Consider the following 16,171-nt stretch of genomic DNA (forward strand, 5'->3'; position numbering starts at 1 on the left):
AACCCGGAGAGTTATTAACGCATTAAGCGGCGCCACAAAGAGTTAGCCTAGCGCGGCCCCGTGGCACCGCGCTGCGCGAGGGGGTGGGACCCCGGTGGTGGCACAAGGCTGAAGGCACCATAAAGCACAGCTAATGGCCTGTACAACCGCAGTGTGACGGAGCGCTAAGCTAACAGAGCGAGGCCACCGCCGCACTATATCACAGCCAAATAGGAGGCTATCAGCCCGGGACTCTGCGTGTGTGTGTGTGTGTGTGTGTGTGTGTGTGTGTGTGTGTGTGTGTGTGTGTGTGTGTGTGTGTGTGTGTGTGTGTGTGTGTGTGTGTGTGTGTGTGTGTGTACGTGTGTACGTGTGGTGCGAGAGTCAGTAAAAAGGAGATTATGTTGGTGGAGTATTAGTGTGTGTGTGTGTGTGTGTGTTTGTACGGGACATTGCTATTATATGAGAGCCATCATCATCATCCAGTGCTTTGAGACCGTTATCATTGTTATAACCCCCCCCCCCCCCCCCCCGCTCCCCAGAGGTGACTGATGAGACAGTAGTAGGTGCTTCAGCCCCCAGTCAGAAGTGCTCATGTGCTTCCTTACGACAACGGGGGGGCCCGGAGACGGGGTGGCGGGGGCCGTCTGGGGCCCCGGGGTCCCCTCCACCTCTGGGGGCAGGAGGGGCGTCAGGGGCAGGAGGGGCGTCTGGGGCGGGGCCGGGGCCAGCCTGGGGCAGCGGCCGATGTGGGCGTTCTCGAAGGACGCGGGCTGGGAGAAGTCGGACAGCCTGCGGGGGGGGGGAGTCGGAGGGGGGGGGGGGGGGATTATGACATTTCAGAATTGTTTTTGCTCGCAGAAATAGCACCCTGGTTATTTATTCATCGTGCGCTATTCTAAAATACCATAAATCACGGCAAATTGTCTCACTACCGTCCTACGGTGTATTACTGCTGTGGGGACTGCTGTGTGTGTGTGTGTGTGTGTGTGTGTGTGTGTGTGTGTGTGTGTGTGCGCTTTAAAGATCCCCTTGATTCCTCCACCCCCATCCCCCCCTATAAATTAGACCCTCTGCCGACACATTAAGGTGTCGTTGGCGTCTCTAAGCACCTCTACATCAGAGTTAGTATACACAGCCACGCCTCTGGTGTCCTCATCCTGTTACACACAGTCTAATCCAGGGCGTGGTTCTGACAACACCAACACACGGACATGTGTACAGACGGACCGGTGGAAAACGCTAGAAAGTTCGATAAGCTAATTGAGTGCACGCCATTTTCAATTCAAGATGGCCGACCAGTGAGGAAGGCGGATGTGAGCTGGATGTTAACGTACACATTGTTGACCATGAGGTTCCAGATGCAGCCCTGGAAGGGAACATTGGCCCGGTTGGAGCTCAGCTCCACGGCGGCGGGAATGCCGCCCAGGAACACGCGCCGCAAGCTGATTGGCTGGTCGTTGGGAAGAGCCGCCTCCCTCTTGGGCTCCTCGTCCACCTGCACAGCGAAGGATCTAGAAGCACACGTAAGACATACAAATAGAGGGTAGATGAGTGACTGAGGAGCGCTGCTCATCTTAACCTAGAGCACTCTATGATGAGTTTAGAATGCCCTCTGACATTGGATATACTGAGCCTGGATGCACTTCCAATATGTATACATTCATTTATACATATATATATATATATATTACCTAATTACTAACAACTGAATTACTATGTTTTAAGTTTTTTACTCTTACATTTGTGCAACAATATAACCTTTTTGAAGCGGCAACATTTGGATCCGGTTCATTGTCGGTATTGATTGTTCGCATTTATGAATCATTTTAGATTAAAACTCCTGCTTGGTAACTAAATGTCAGTGGAAAATTGATTTAGAAATGTCATCATTTTTTAAAGATACGGACACACACACACACGCACGCACACACACACAGACGCACGCACGCACGCACGCACGCACGCACGCACGCAGGCACCCACACACACACACAGACACAGACACACACACAGACACAGACACACAGACACAGACACAGACACACACACACACACACAGACACACAGACACACACACACAGACACAGACACAGACACAGACACACAGACACACACACACACACACACACACACACACAGGGCCCTACCGGCCGGCCAGCCTCTCTATGCGGAGGGCGTGCTCCCGGCCGTCGTGCAGGACGCCCTGGTCGGCGCGGCGCACCACCCGGCGCGTGTTGTGGCTCCCGGTGAACACCAGCACCTCCAGGGAGCCCTTGTTCAGCATGACGGACAGGTAGGGCTGCGTGGGGAACACACACGGAACACAGCTTGTAGAGGCGTGGGGATGTAATGTCACAGACCGATAAACACACGGGGAGCGTGTGGCATTCATTACGGCTCCGTTCCATTTGTGTCCTTCAGCTGGAAGCGTATACGAGGGGAGGTTAACGCACTGGTGTTAGCCACACTGGCAGTTAATGGAACGCAGCCATGATTAGATTGATGAGCTACACCTGTGTGTCACCTCGGTCACAAGGCCTGGAGATACGTAAACCAGGTATTGACATCGAGCAATCAATTTTCATGCATTTCATACAATTTTTTTTTTTACAGTGGGTATCAACACACATATGAACCACTTAGAAATATATATATATTCAACCAAAATAATGGATTCGCAAAACCTTTTTGTCCCTTCATGCTATTCTATGCCAATATAGAAATAATTATGAACCGAATAAAGGAGTAAGAAGAGCGAGAGAAACAATGTAGCAAGTAGAGGACCACTGTATGGCTGTAGAAAGAGAAGAGAAAAGAAAGAAAGAAGAAAGAGCGTGGAAATAGAAAGAGAGGAGAGAGAGAGGATAACAAGCAATGAAGGAAGAGGAGAGGATAAAGGGGGATGAGATGAGAGGGCAGAGAGCAAGTCAGGTGTGGTCGAACAAAAGTGAGAGAGAGAGGAGAAAGAGAGAGAGAGAGAAGAGAAAGAGGTGTGTGTGTGTGTGTGTGTGTGTGTGTGTGTGTGTGTGTGTGTGTGTGTGTGTGTGTGTGTGTGTGTGTGTGTGTGTGTGTGTGTGTGTGTGTGTGTGTGTGTGTGTGTGTGTGTGTGGTTTGAGGTGCCAGGGAGCAACGGTTGCAGGGTCAGGCTAATTTGAATTTTAATTCACTGGGTGCCAGAGGGCGAAGTGGAAGACAATTTACCACCTGAAAATGGAATTTCAATTTGAGGTCGCGGGATAAATTGAACCGAGATGTAGCTACAACATGTCTCATGCTGTGCTATCGCGCACACACACACACACACAATACATGTACGCACACACACGACCACACACACACACACACACACATACAACTCTGCCGTGCTATACTGTATATACACACACATTTGCACATGCACACAAACCCATGAGCACACTGCCATTAGCACGCACACACACACACACACACACACACACACACACACACACACACACACACACGCACACGCACACGCACACGCACACACAGACCATCACTCCTCTCCCCTTCATCCTTTCCAATCCTCTTTTCCTTTTGAAGTCTATAATTTAAAAGGAAATGTGTATGGATATGAATTATGTTTCTCTTTCCATGTCCGCTGCTGCTGTGTATTACAAAACCAATACGTTCTTATATTAGTCCCAAGATGTTACTTTCCTCGAAAAAACTAAATGGAACCACCACATTTGGATGTTGTGTGGTTTTGACTTTGGCACCCTAACAATGTCAAATACATTCCATGAAAACACAAAGGTAGTGTTTACCAGGAAATTAATTCACCTTACGGCACAAACTTTTCCAATCTAACATAGCAGTGGGAATGAGAAATAGAAAAAATAAATAAATGACTTTTTCTAAAGACACATTAAAATGTAAATTTCTGAGCACAAAATTGAGCCATTCTGAAAAGAGAGAAAGAGGACTTTGACAGATATTCTCCAACCCTGACAACATAAGTATTGGCAGACACAAAATACGACCTCGCTCAATCCATCTTTGAAAGCCAGCGCAGGAAACCTTGATGAGAAGCCTTATTTGTTTCATATTGTTGTTGTACAATAAATAGTGTGTGTCTACACAGATACGACTGGAGATGGCAAAGTCAAAGTGGATCACAAAATTGACAATAACCCCAAAACACATTGAACAGCAACAAATGATATTCTTATAGAAATGGTTCAAACTGATGGAGATGAATTGATCAACTGTGTTATGCCGTTGGTGTACATTGTCATATTTACGACTTCCCATCCATTGTGTACAATGGATGGGTTCATGAGGAAACGTTTGCTGCTTCAGTCTGACCTATTCCCAAAAGTGGATAGTGTATTTTTGCTCTTGAGAGTAAAATGCGAACAACCACGACGGATAATAACTAAAGAAAGAACCAACACATGTGGACGTCCTGAGGATTTAATCCACTGTTCCTTTCTTTCTCCCATCTTTCCTTGCTTCCTCCCTTCCATCCTCCCATCCTCCTCCCCCTCCTTTATCCCATCTTTCCTTCCTTCCTTCCTCTGTTCCTTCCTCCCTTCCTTTATCCCGTCTATCCTTCCTTCCTCACTTCCTTATTCCCACTCCCCTTCCCTCCTCACTTTCTTTCCTCTTTTTTCCCCCCTTTTAATGTGTGATCTCCTTTAGCTCTGAGTCCTTGAATAAAACTATCTTCCACTTCCTCTCCCGGTCCACTCCTCCCCATCCATCTTCTCTGTCCCCCTCTAAAACATCCATTAGTCAGGGCCAAGTTGACTTGATGGTGTTTTTAACCTCGTTTAACCTCTCTCTCTCTCTCTCTCTCTCTCTCTCTCCCTCTCTCTCTCTCCCTCTCTGTCTCTCCCATTCTCCCTCTCCATCAAAACCACACCCTCATGGCCTTGCCATGTTGGCCTAGCCAACACCCAAAGATACACACACCCGACCCCCCTCCCCCACACACACACACACACACACACACACACACACACACACACACACACACACACACACACACACACACACACACACACACACACACACACACACACACACACACAGCCCTCGAGCATAGTTAGTAAGAATAAATGTATTCAGCAATATAATCAGTGATGATGGATAAGCTCAGAATAACCTTTGTCCTCTTATCACACATGCAAAAACACGCACACACACACACACACACACACACACACACACACACACACACACACACACACACACACACACACACACACACACACACACACACACACACACACACACACACCTTCACAAAGACACACACGATACATAGACACACCGTATTATATAGCAAAAGGCAGTGTTGCTATTTCGTAGAAAAGAGAACACTAAGATTTCAGCTATGCATGGCCTCGTGTGTGTGTGGCCGCATTCATCCGTGTGTGCGCGCACGAGCGTGAATGTGTATGTGTGTGCACATGTGGGTGTGGGTGAAAACGAGTGTTTTGGCCTGAAGACAATCCAATCAGCCAAGTTGCCAACAAATTCCAATCTCATTAATATGCACTAATGGAAATTCAGTTAGCCTACATAAACGTGTGCGCTTATGTGTGCATGGGCGTGTGAATGGGACCTACCTCTCCCGACTGCCTGCGCTTCCTCTTTGGACTGAACAGGCCTGCACTCTGAGGAACAAAAGCAAGGCAATAACATAGTTTTACACAGCATTGGGATGGAAACCGTTTCTCAATGCACACATGGTGGAGAAGGAGCGTGTGTTTTGTTCGCTCAGCTTTAAAAGACTTTAAATTCCATTGCGTTTTTTTTTGGATTGCTCATCAAGCCTGCTGAGCGTTAGCGAGGATCATCTCCTACAGTCCCTTGTTGATCATCTTGTCTGTAATTGTTAACATTAACCTTAAAACGGTTATGTTTGATCAACCCCCAGTGATGTTTTGCTGCCTAATGCTAACGATAACATTAGGCCAAATCTTGCACATGTCTAATTGAGTTCCTGCTGAAATAGCAGTTAGCTTAGTAGGAACATGTTACTTGTGTTATTCATTTGAAAGATGTTCCAAGGGTTAATTGAGTCATATAAACAGCAATTTTGTGATCAATTATCATCAATAACTGATACCCTACCTTCTGATCAATCTGATCGGCACCACTAACTGCCAAGAAGATGGTCCCAGTGTCCGTCTGAGTGCTGAACGACAGGCTGATCTCCGTGGCCACAGCCAATGAGAGTCCCGACAGCTCCATGTAGCCGGGCTTAGAGAAACTGACCGTGTAGATGTTCTAAACACAAGAGGGAGAAAGGAAAAAGAGTCTTAAATATTGTTATCGAAAAAATAGATAAAACCATTGAATCATAAATTCATAAATTTCACAGATAGGTATTTACTTGAATTTATTTGTGTTCCCGTAATTGCCAGAGTGTTGACTTTGGCATAGAAATGGAATTGAGGTTGTTGACCTCCACGAGAAAAGAAACACATAGCAAGGCCGCACACGCAAGGCTACACGGCACGCACACACACACACTACTATATAAACTACTTTTTGTAGGATTTTGTATCAAGAGTGTGCGTGTGGGTGTTTGTATCTGTGTGTGTGGTTGTTTGTGTAAGTGTAAGTGTTTGTTTGTGTGTGTGTCTTTTTATGTGTTTCATATTTGTGTATGTGTGTGTGTGTGTGTAGGCTTGAGTGTGTGTGTAAGTGTCTGTGTGTGTGTTATATATATGTGTGTGTGTGTGTGTGTGTGTGTGTGTGTGTGTGTGTGTGTGTGTGTGTGTGTGTGTGTGTGTGTGTGTGTGTGTGTGTGTGTGGATTTGAGTATGTGTGTAAGTGTGTGTAAAAGCTTCTCGGTTCGGTTTGGAAATGTTTCTGACCATTCCAGTCTTCAGATGCTGTCTGACGGATACATGAAACCCAGCAGGATTCAGAAGTGCTTTAGTGTCTATGAGTCAGTGATGGACAGTAAAGAAGAACAAGTCATTCGTTACAGTATTTAAGTAACTTTTTAGCGTATCTGTACTTTACCTGAGTATCATTATTTTGTTGACTTTCATTCCCTTGCAGCATGCAGTGTGTGTTTGTGTGTGCGTTTCCCTGCCCGTGCCACCTGCGCGCGTGAATGTGATTGTGCGCACGTGTGTGTCTCTCTGCGCTTGGCCCCTGAGTATTCAGAGGAATTACATTACACCAAATTACTTTTACTTTTGATACTTAAGTACATTGAAAGCCAAGTACTTTTATACTTTTACTCAAGTCTAAGTTTAGAGGGAGTACTTCTATTTTTACTGGAGTAATATTTTACACTCTCTCAACTTTTATTACATTTTTATACTTATTTTTTTAGTACTTCGTCCACCACTGATGAGAGTTCATGGCTCTCAAACACCTACTGGAAAGATCATGGGGGAAGCCCTGATAACATCAAACGTGTTTCATATTTACGACTTCAGATCGGCCTGGCCTTGATCAAATCTCTCAGGGATTCTTCTCTGCTCTGGGATTTGATCCCAGAACGCTGAGGGCACAGAGCCAATGAAAAAGGATCTTAAGAAGTGACACGGGAGAATCAAAATGTTATACTCTGAAATCCATCTATCCAATTTAGCTGAGAATGTTTTTTTTATGTCTGATATATTAAATCTTAAAAGCTAAATCAATTATGTTTCTCGTTGCCCTGCTGACCTTGAAGTTTGTTCCCAGCATTCGGTTGACCATGAACTAACAATCTGTGAGACTTTGTGAACATTTTCGGATAACACGGACACTGCTTCCATTCAGAGCGTGTTCAAATCAAACGTGCCATTCATTCCCACCAAGGTGGAACACAACACACATCTACACCTAAACCTGCTGAAACTTTATACACAACCTGCCCTCACAACCACCTTCTCCACCGTGTTTCTCGCAATATACATTTAAGTTGGTAATTGTGCTCGTGCAATCCATTTAGAGGGATGCCACTGATCAGTAGAGGGGGTGGTGTGAATGAATATAATCTATGATATAACGTGGTCACCTAAAATCTATTAATCTATCTATTTAATTCCTCCACGGATGGTGGAGGGGGGTGCTCTGGCAATGGGGGCCCGGCCAGACGATGGTCTGAGGTGGGGGTTGGGGTTGGGGTGAGGGTGTAGAGGGGAGTGTGGGGGGGGGGGGGGGGGGGGCTCTCACCTCAACACTGCAGCCCTTGGTGACTCCCGTGTAATCCAGGCTGCCCAGCAGATTATACGGCGTCCTGGAGATCTCAATGTCCCGCAGGCAACCGGCGTAGCGGTGTGTCGTCACCTCGGACCTGCACACATACACACACACACACACACACAGACACACACACGCAACAAACACACACACAGGGGGAAATGGTGTTACTTCAAAAGGTCTTTTGGCCAACACACACACACAAACTAACACGCACACAGTGAAAAATTGTTACTTCAAAGGCCATTTAGCCAACACACACATAGACACACGCACCCACACACACACACACACACACACACACACACACACACACACACACACACACACACACACACACACACACACACACACACAGGGAAATGGTGTTACTTCAAAAGGCTGTTTAGCCAACATAGACACACACACACACACACACACACACACACACACACACACACACACACACACACACACACACACACACACACACACACACACACACACATACACACACACAGTGGGTTGTGTTCAATAGGAAATGACTCAGCATCAAAGCGCAAAAGGTGCTAAAGGCATAGAGAACATGAAGACATAACGGTATGTACAGCCTGGGCCGGCTCTCGCTATCTATTTGAAATAGCAAGAAGGACACCCACACACACACACACACACACACACACACACACACACACACACACACACACACACACACACACACACACACACACACACACACACACACACACACACACACACACACATACACACAGATGCAACACCAGCTTTGGTGTTGAGCGGCTTGCCGCCGGCAGAGGTACAGCGCAGCCATGGTATTGGCACAAACTATAATCCCACGTATCGACCTATAAAGTCAACATTTTCCCCTGGATTTCATGCTGTAGCAGACACACAAAAAATGTAACATTGCGGATGTAGCTCATGCACGCACATACACATAAGAGTTTAGCACTCTTGACCAGATAACAAAGTCATCAAAGTCAAAACGGACTCTACATTATACATGTATTACAGATACTACTTCTGCATTAGCGATAATACTGTAGTCGATAGAGACGGGAGATGGTAACGTCTGCGGAAAAATAAAAATGCTTCCGGTTAATAGCCTCATTAGCTGGCTAATTACCCTAGCCGCGGCGCCTCACACAAGAAAATTGGGGAAAAAGAGTTTCTATCAACGTCTTGACTTTACTGGATTAATAATTGCCGTGATAACTCACAACCTCCTGGGCTGACTACTTACTGAACTCTGGAGGTTTTTTAAAATAAACATGGTTCTGGAAAGTAGAATTCCTTAATTTGTGATGTGATGGAAACTATGGTCTAAATGTGTGTGTGTGTGTGTGTGTGTGTGTGTGTGTGTGTGTGTGTGTGTGTGTGTGTGTGTGTGTGTGTGTGTGTGTGTGTGTGTGCGTGTGCGTGTGTGTGAGTTTGATCGGGTGTCCTGCTATAGTCATGTGTGAGTGTGTGTGTGTTGTTGTGTGTATGTTTATGTGTGTGTGTGTGTGTGTGTCTATGCATATGTGTGTGTTTGTGTGTGTGTGTGTGTGTGTGTTTATGTGTCTATGCATTTTTGTGTGTAGGTGTGTGTGTGTGTGTGTGTGTGTGTGTGTGTGTGTGTGTGTGTGTGTGTGTGTGCGTATACCTGTAGTTTCCCTGAGTGGGCAGTCCTCCAAAGTAGATCTTCTGTTTCTCTTTCAGGTTGAGGCCGGTTGCGGCGCCCGGTGATGTAGCAGCCATCTCCTCCTCTCTGCTGCTGTCGATGTCCACTATGGAGACCGTGGCTGTGGAGAGAGGCAGACACTCAGAACACTGGAAACCGGTCAACCAATCGCCAAACCTACCCTCATATCCCCGGACGTTACTCAACAAAAAACTAATTCTAACTCAACCTAGTCAAGCCAAGCCAAGGGGTTCCCAAAACGTCCTGCCGCAGCCCGGGACCCACCAAATATTATGTGCAGTAAAGTAGGAAAAACGTTCTTATTACCATGTCGAAACTTCATTATTTCCCTAACTAATGATGAAATTAAACAGGCAAGTTGTGTCTGAGGTTCTCGGAATGCGGTGCATACCTTTCTTCTTGTTGCGAGTCATGGTGAGGGACTTCCAGCGGCCGTCGTTATGGCGACTGGCGGACGTAGCAGTGGCCATCCCAGAGCCCAGGTCAAAGGTCACCTTGATCTTGCCCTCTGACAACTCCAGGGTCATGAAGTCCTTCTAGAGAATGTCAAAAAATAGGAGCGAGAGAGTGAAAGATAGAGAGAGTGAGAGATAGAGAGATACAGTGGGAGAGACAGAATAGCTTAATAGCTGTTCTCAACATCGTGTCAACATAATTAAACACCATACGCTTTAACCCCATTCAATCCAATCCAATACAACACGATAACATTTAACAACAACATTTAACATTCAAACAAAGCCATGGCATTTCCCATTATGTTTAATTCATCGATCAACATTTTATTGTATTAAAAAGTATGTTGTCATTGAATTGCGGTGTGTATGTGTGTGTGTGTGTGTGTGTGTGTGTGTGTGTGTGTGTGTGTGTGTGTGTGTGTGTGTGTGTGTGTGTGTGTGTGTGTGTGTGTGTGTGTGTGGCCTTGCAGTAGTGTACCATGTCGTCGGTGGCCAGGTACATGAGCAAGGCATCTGAAGAGAAGGTGCGGAACTTGAAGGTCACCGTGGAGACGTTGGGGTTCCACCTGACGGGCCGCCCCACCCCGGAATAGCCTTCCCCGTCCAGCTGCACCGTGCCCTCCCCCTCCGATGCCTGGGGGCTGAGAGAGAGAGTGTGTGAATGAGTGAGTGATTGAATGGGTGAGAGAGAGAGAGATTTGATACAATATGCAGAGAACTGGACAATTAAAGTAAAGCAATTTAAATATATTTTATTTCTTAAAATAGGTTGGTAAGATTGAAGAGCTATGATTTGAGTATAATTTGTTGGAAATGCCATAGCCAGGTGGTAGTCACGTGACTTTTTTACTTGGTTATCCACCTAAAAACTTTGATAGAACTAGTCCAAATTTTGGGGAATAATAAAGAAGCAATTTCGGCGGCAAAAAAAATCCACCTGCAAACCCTGAAAAGTCTGGGAAAAGCTTAAACTGTTATAGCATCGGGGAGAAGCTAGCCACCTCCGTGAACAACGCCATCGAGGGGGGGAGGGAATGTTTGGTAAATGGCCTGCAGAGGGATTCGAGTTATCACATGGAAACGTCATTGCACTTGTTGGGAAAGAAGGCCATGTACAGGGGTGTTACCGTCAACACCTCGGACTGGGAAAGATACGGTTCGAGCTAGTGGATCAAACCCAAGGAACAACGTGAGAACCACGGGGATTGCTGCCAACAGAGAAAGGGGAAATGCAATCTCCTTTTTGCAAGAAATGTTACCAATGTGGGGTCAACGAGTCTCACACCTGGAAGATTCATATGGAATGTGCCCACAGAATAAATAGTCCTTCGGGTAATGGCGGGTACAAGCGGCCAAGATGGGATGTCTCAGGAGGGGGGCTGGCGTCTCCCTTAGGTATAGGGGTGAGAAGCTCAGCCGCCCGTGAGGAACTCGGATTAGAGCAGCTTCTCCTCTGCTTAGAAAGGAGTCAGTTGAGCTGTTCCAGGCACGACCAGTGGGGAGGACACCCCGGGGAAGACCTATGGGCCCTCTCGTGCATCCAGCGCAATTGACTTTCTACACCGCCGCATGTGTTGTTGCTAGTTTGCAACGGGCACAGAGCGTTCTTTTCCCTCCACCGCCACTCGCCGCTAAATTAGGGAATGATCTTGCGCCCCAAGGGGCGATTAGGCGAAAGGAGGAGGCGTGTTCTGGCGCAAACGTTCCCTCGTGCTATTTTGCAGTTTCAGAAAACAATTCCGCCACAAACCAGGAAATACCTGGTTTACAGTCTGTGGCGCGTTGTTCAGATTCTATTTTAAGGGTGCATGCATAATGTTGCTTGTGCACCTCGCGCATACACTTTGCTTCTCTAATCTACCTAGCCACACGTTCTTGGTAAATTATTTGGGAAAGAACAGCTGATACAGCGGTAATAAGTTTTACTTTTCGAGAGTCAAGGGGATTGGATTTTCTTGGTTATGCTGCTCACGTTAGAGATGAACCCCTTATATTACCACTAAATGATAACATGATCCGTTTCTGATTATGGTTCAACCTTTTTTTTTTTGTTCTAATGATGGTGGTTTGAACTCCAAAGTGAAATTAATAAAAAGAGTTTAAGTCGCAAAAAGATGGACTTGGAATTCATTCATTGTGTACATTTGCAGCTCTGTGCATATGACAAAAGGCAAGAGCTTTGGAGGAACACTAATAATAATAATAATAATCGATCAGTTTTTTATAGCGCTTTTCTAAGTATTGAAAGACTAACAATGAAACACTAACCAGGCTGGCTTGGTTAGCTGATTGGCCAATCAGATTTGTCTTGACCCGATTGCGATTCAGCCTACGCATAGCATGCGTAGGCATGGTCGGCAGAATACAGATCCTGTGTAACATAGTATCTTCAGAATTCTATAAGCTCTACGTGGACCGTAGATTGATTTGATTGCACCTTCTTTCCTGAGCTTGCCCATGCTTTTAGCAGGAATTATGAATGCAGTTTGTGACCCCAGCCTGGAAAGATTTAGCAAGTCTAAGGGCTTTATATGCCTTTGTGTATGCCAAGCACACAGTCTTGCTTTCCACAAATGTGCTACATTGTAAACCTTTTCCAATCATACAATATTCCTTCAAGGCTTGGTCTTCATTCTATCTTGAGAACCATCATCTCAACATTTAAGGCAAAACCAGTTTGCTGCTCCTATGACAATTCTTATGATTCCTCTATGCAAAAGTCCTCAATGCATACTTTTTCGGAGGATGTTCTTGTTCGCTTCAGGGTTCATAGGGCAAAGTCAGCCATGATGCTGTAGAATGAGGCAGCACAAGACATTGTAAAGACATTGTTCTATTCATTGGGAAATTACATACCTAGCAATGACATACCATACTCCTGGTATTCAGAACATCCTTACGTATGCTGCTGAGGAGGGGGTAGGGAGAAACCGAAGGCAGGAGAGAGTGGGAGGGTGAGGGGTCTCAATGAATGCAATGTCCTTTGATGTGTCTATCTATCACCGGATAATTTGGTAACACAACAAAGATGGAACCTATGGATCGCCGATAAAAGCATTTGCCTTTGCAGTACTATGAATGCAGAGAATTTGGGGTCAGTGGAGACATCTACAAGGGAGATTTACAAGCGGTGCACAGTGAGTGACTTGTATTCCATGACCCGGCAGTGTCGATACAGCCTGAGAGGGTAGGTGGAGCAAACCAGAGGCGGAGTGGCCGTCGGGACGATCGGGAGATTTCCCGGTCGGCCGGCGAGGTCAGGTGGACCGGCCCGCAATTGTGTAGCGGCCTGCGAAGTCAGTTGGACCGGCCGCGAAGCGTCTGCAAGCCGGCCCTGAGCATAATTTATTCCCCGTCAAGACGCCGCGAAAATCCCCGAAATAAACAATACCTCGTGAACATCCAACCAATATTTATACCACTTGCTTACTCTCTATGTCTCATTCATGTTTTTTTTTATATTATTTTTTTTAACTTAATTTAATTATTCATTATTCAGGCGTTACAGAAGTTTCATAGCCGTAAATAAATAATACGAACTACAGTTTACTTTAATTTGTTTGTTCTTGAATTGACGTAGAATGGAGCAAAGACTCCTGGGATTGGGAAATGCGTTTATCCAATAAACAGCTTGCAGGGCAAGTCCATTTTCGGAAATGTAGGGGGATATATGAGCGGCCCCACGTCTAATGGAATGACCCTAAAGACACGTCAGACAGAGAAGGCGAGCAAGTTCGTGGTTGCTTGCTTTTGTTTACCGGCGTTGCTATGGTTACCGGTCTTGTAAGGAAGTGCGCCAATTCTCGGGGTGCCAATTCTCTTCCGCACAGAGCAGAACTGTGGCCTATTTTACACATTTTTTTTTTTTTATTACCGATTTTTTTTTTTATTACTGAAAAATCGAACAAAAAAAAACGTTGTTGGGGGGGGGGGGCGGACCGGGGAGGATTCTCCCGGTGGCAATTAGTGTCCCACTCCGCCCCTGGAGCAAACACAACATACTCTTCAACTTCCTGGTGTGCGATGGCAGTCTCTGCTAGCTTTGCCAGTAAACCAACTGACAACTGAAATTCCTCAGGCATCTTTGGGAAGTGAGGTCCAAAAACACACTTGCAATTACCGCTCATTGCAATAGGTGTTGCCAGAAAATAAAACGGAAATGTTCACGATTGCCACTTTAACTCTAAATAAAAAACAATTATTCACAAAATCAATCTAAATAAATTAAATTCATCAGCTATACCGGCAAACTCCTGACCAATCAGAACATCTCCTCCCAGATTGATGCTACTGATGCTACTGATACAGTCTGATTCTCCGAGCGATGTCTGAACGTTGAAGAAGAGACCCGATCAGATCGGTGGGGGTCCGCGGGGGGGGCTGGTGGTGGTGGGTACCTGACAGTGCAGCCCTTGCAGTCTCCCTGGCGGTCCCTGTAGTTCCACAGGCCGATGGGCTTGCTGTCCAGGAACGTCTCGCCCATGCAGCCGGTAAAGGTGGTGGTCCTCACCGCATCCGCTTTCTAGAGAGAGGGACAGGAACACAGAGAGAGAGAGAGAGAGAGAGAGAGAGAGAGAGAGAGAGAGAGAGAGAGAGAGAGAGAGAGAGAGAGAGAGAGAGAGAGAGAGAGAGAGAGAGAGAGAGAGAGAGAGAGAGAGGAACACAGAGAGAGAGAGAGAGAGAGAGAGAGAGAGAGAGAGAGAGAGAGAGAGATGTTTTTGACTTTGACCTCCTAATTGCTCAACTGCTTTGGTAATGTTAACGTTTGTTTCTCATGCCAATAACGCCTTTTTGTATTAAATTCAATTGAATTGGGATAGAAGGCCGAAGGTCAGCAAAAGTAAAAGTATGAAGGTGTAGGAGACAGAGAGACGGACAGAGAGACAGACAGGCTACCTTGACGGTTCCCAGGATGCCCCCAACGAACAGGTAGGCGTTGTGGTCCACGTCCAGGATGGTGAAGGCCGTGGGAGAGTTGGCGCTGGCGGGCATCGGCCGCAGGCCAGCCAGGGCGCCCTCCAGAGGATACACCGAGATGGTGCCGTTCAGACCGTTACTGAGAGAGAGACAGAGAGAGAGAGAGAGAGAGAGAGAGAGAGAGAGAGAGAGAGAGAGAGAGAGAGAGAGAGAGAGAGAGAGAGAGAGAGAGAGAGAGAGAGAGAGACGGAGAGAGAGAGAGAGAGAGAGAGAGGGTGAGAGAGAGAGAGAGAGAGTGCGAGAGAGAGAGAGAGAGAGAGAGAGAGAGAGAGAGAGAGAGGGAGAGAGGGTGAGAGACAGAGACAGAGACAGAGAGAGAGAGAGAGAGAGAGAGAGAGAGAGAGAGAGAGAGAGAATGAGAGAGGGAGAGAAAGACAGAGACAGAGACAGAGAGAGAGAGAGATGGATAAATATAAGTCACATCTGACACCAAGTTTAAGGAGAATTCCACGCCCTATCTCCACCATTACAATCATCATTTAATAGTATATACACTCTTTTCACTGTATGTACACATTTACATTTTTATTACATGCCATTATTTAATTGTTTCTTTATTATTATTTGTATAATTTAAAATCTTTTTTCTCTATGGGCCATTAAGCCCTTTAAACCTTGAGGGAGAAAGAATTAGAGAACGAGACATGTTTGATAAAAGTGTACTGCATGAATAAAGAAAGAGTGAACCAGGCAAGGCATAGACCAGCCTCTCAGAGATGTTAAGGTGGGCTGAGGAGCCCAGAAATCGAACCAGCAACCCCCTAGGGGCCTCACCCCTATGGCCCTATCATGTTGGTCACATGTTGTTATGTAGGAGTAGCCGCAACGCCAGGTCTTACAGGATATTCACTATGTTCCAGGCATGTTCTGTGCTCACAGCAGAAACAATAGA

General features: G+C 46.1%; 1 protein-coding gene across 1 annotated transcript in view; it reads right to left on the minus strand.

Annotated features, from left to right (window-relative positions):
* The window catches only part of lama2 (laminin, alpha 2), a 74,940-nt gene that overhangs the window by 8,795 nt on the left and 49,974 nt on the right, over positions 1–16,171 (minus strand). The window contains exons 28-38 of the mRNA XM_056581943.1: positions 15,199–15,358; positions 14,700–14,824; positions 10,781–10,943; positions 10,236–10,380; positions 9,806–9,944; positions 8,134–8,254; positions 6,085–6,240; positions 5,577–5,624; positions 2,130–2,281; positions 1,317–1,493; positions 588–771 (exon numbers count right to left, since the gene is read on the minus strand). Coding sequence (XP_056437918.1) covers positions 588–771; positions 1,317–1,493; positions 2,130–2,281; positions 5,577–5,624; positions 6,085–6,240; positions 8,134–8,254; positions 9,806–9,944; positions 10,236–10,380; positions 10,781–10,943; positions 14,700–14,824; positions 15,199–15,358 — 1,570 coding nt within the window. The remainder of the gene's footprint in view (positions 1–587; positions 772–1,316; positions 1,494–2,129; positions 2,282–5,576; positions 5,625–6,084; positions 6,241–8,133; positions 8,255–9,805; positions 9,945–10,235; positions 10,381–10,780; positions 10,944–14,699; positions 14,825–15,198; positions 15,359–16,171) is intronic.

The sequence above is a fragment of the Gadus chalcogrammus genome, chromosome 21, assembly GCF_026213295.1.
Source record: "Gadus chalcogrammus isolate NIFS_2021 chromosome 21, NIFS_Gcha_1.0, whole genome shotgun sequence".
Classification (NCBI taxonomy): domain Eukaryota; kingdom Metazoa; phylum Chordata; class Actinopteri; order Gadiformes; family Gadidae; genus Gadus; species Gadus chalcogrammus.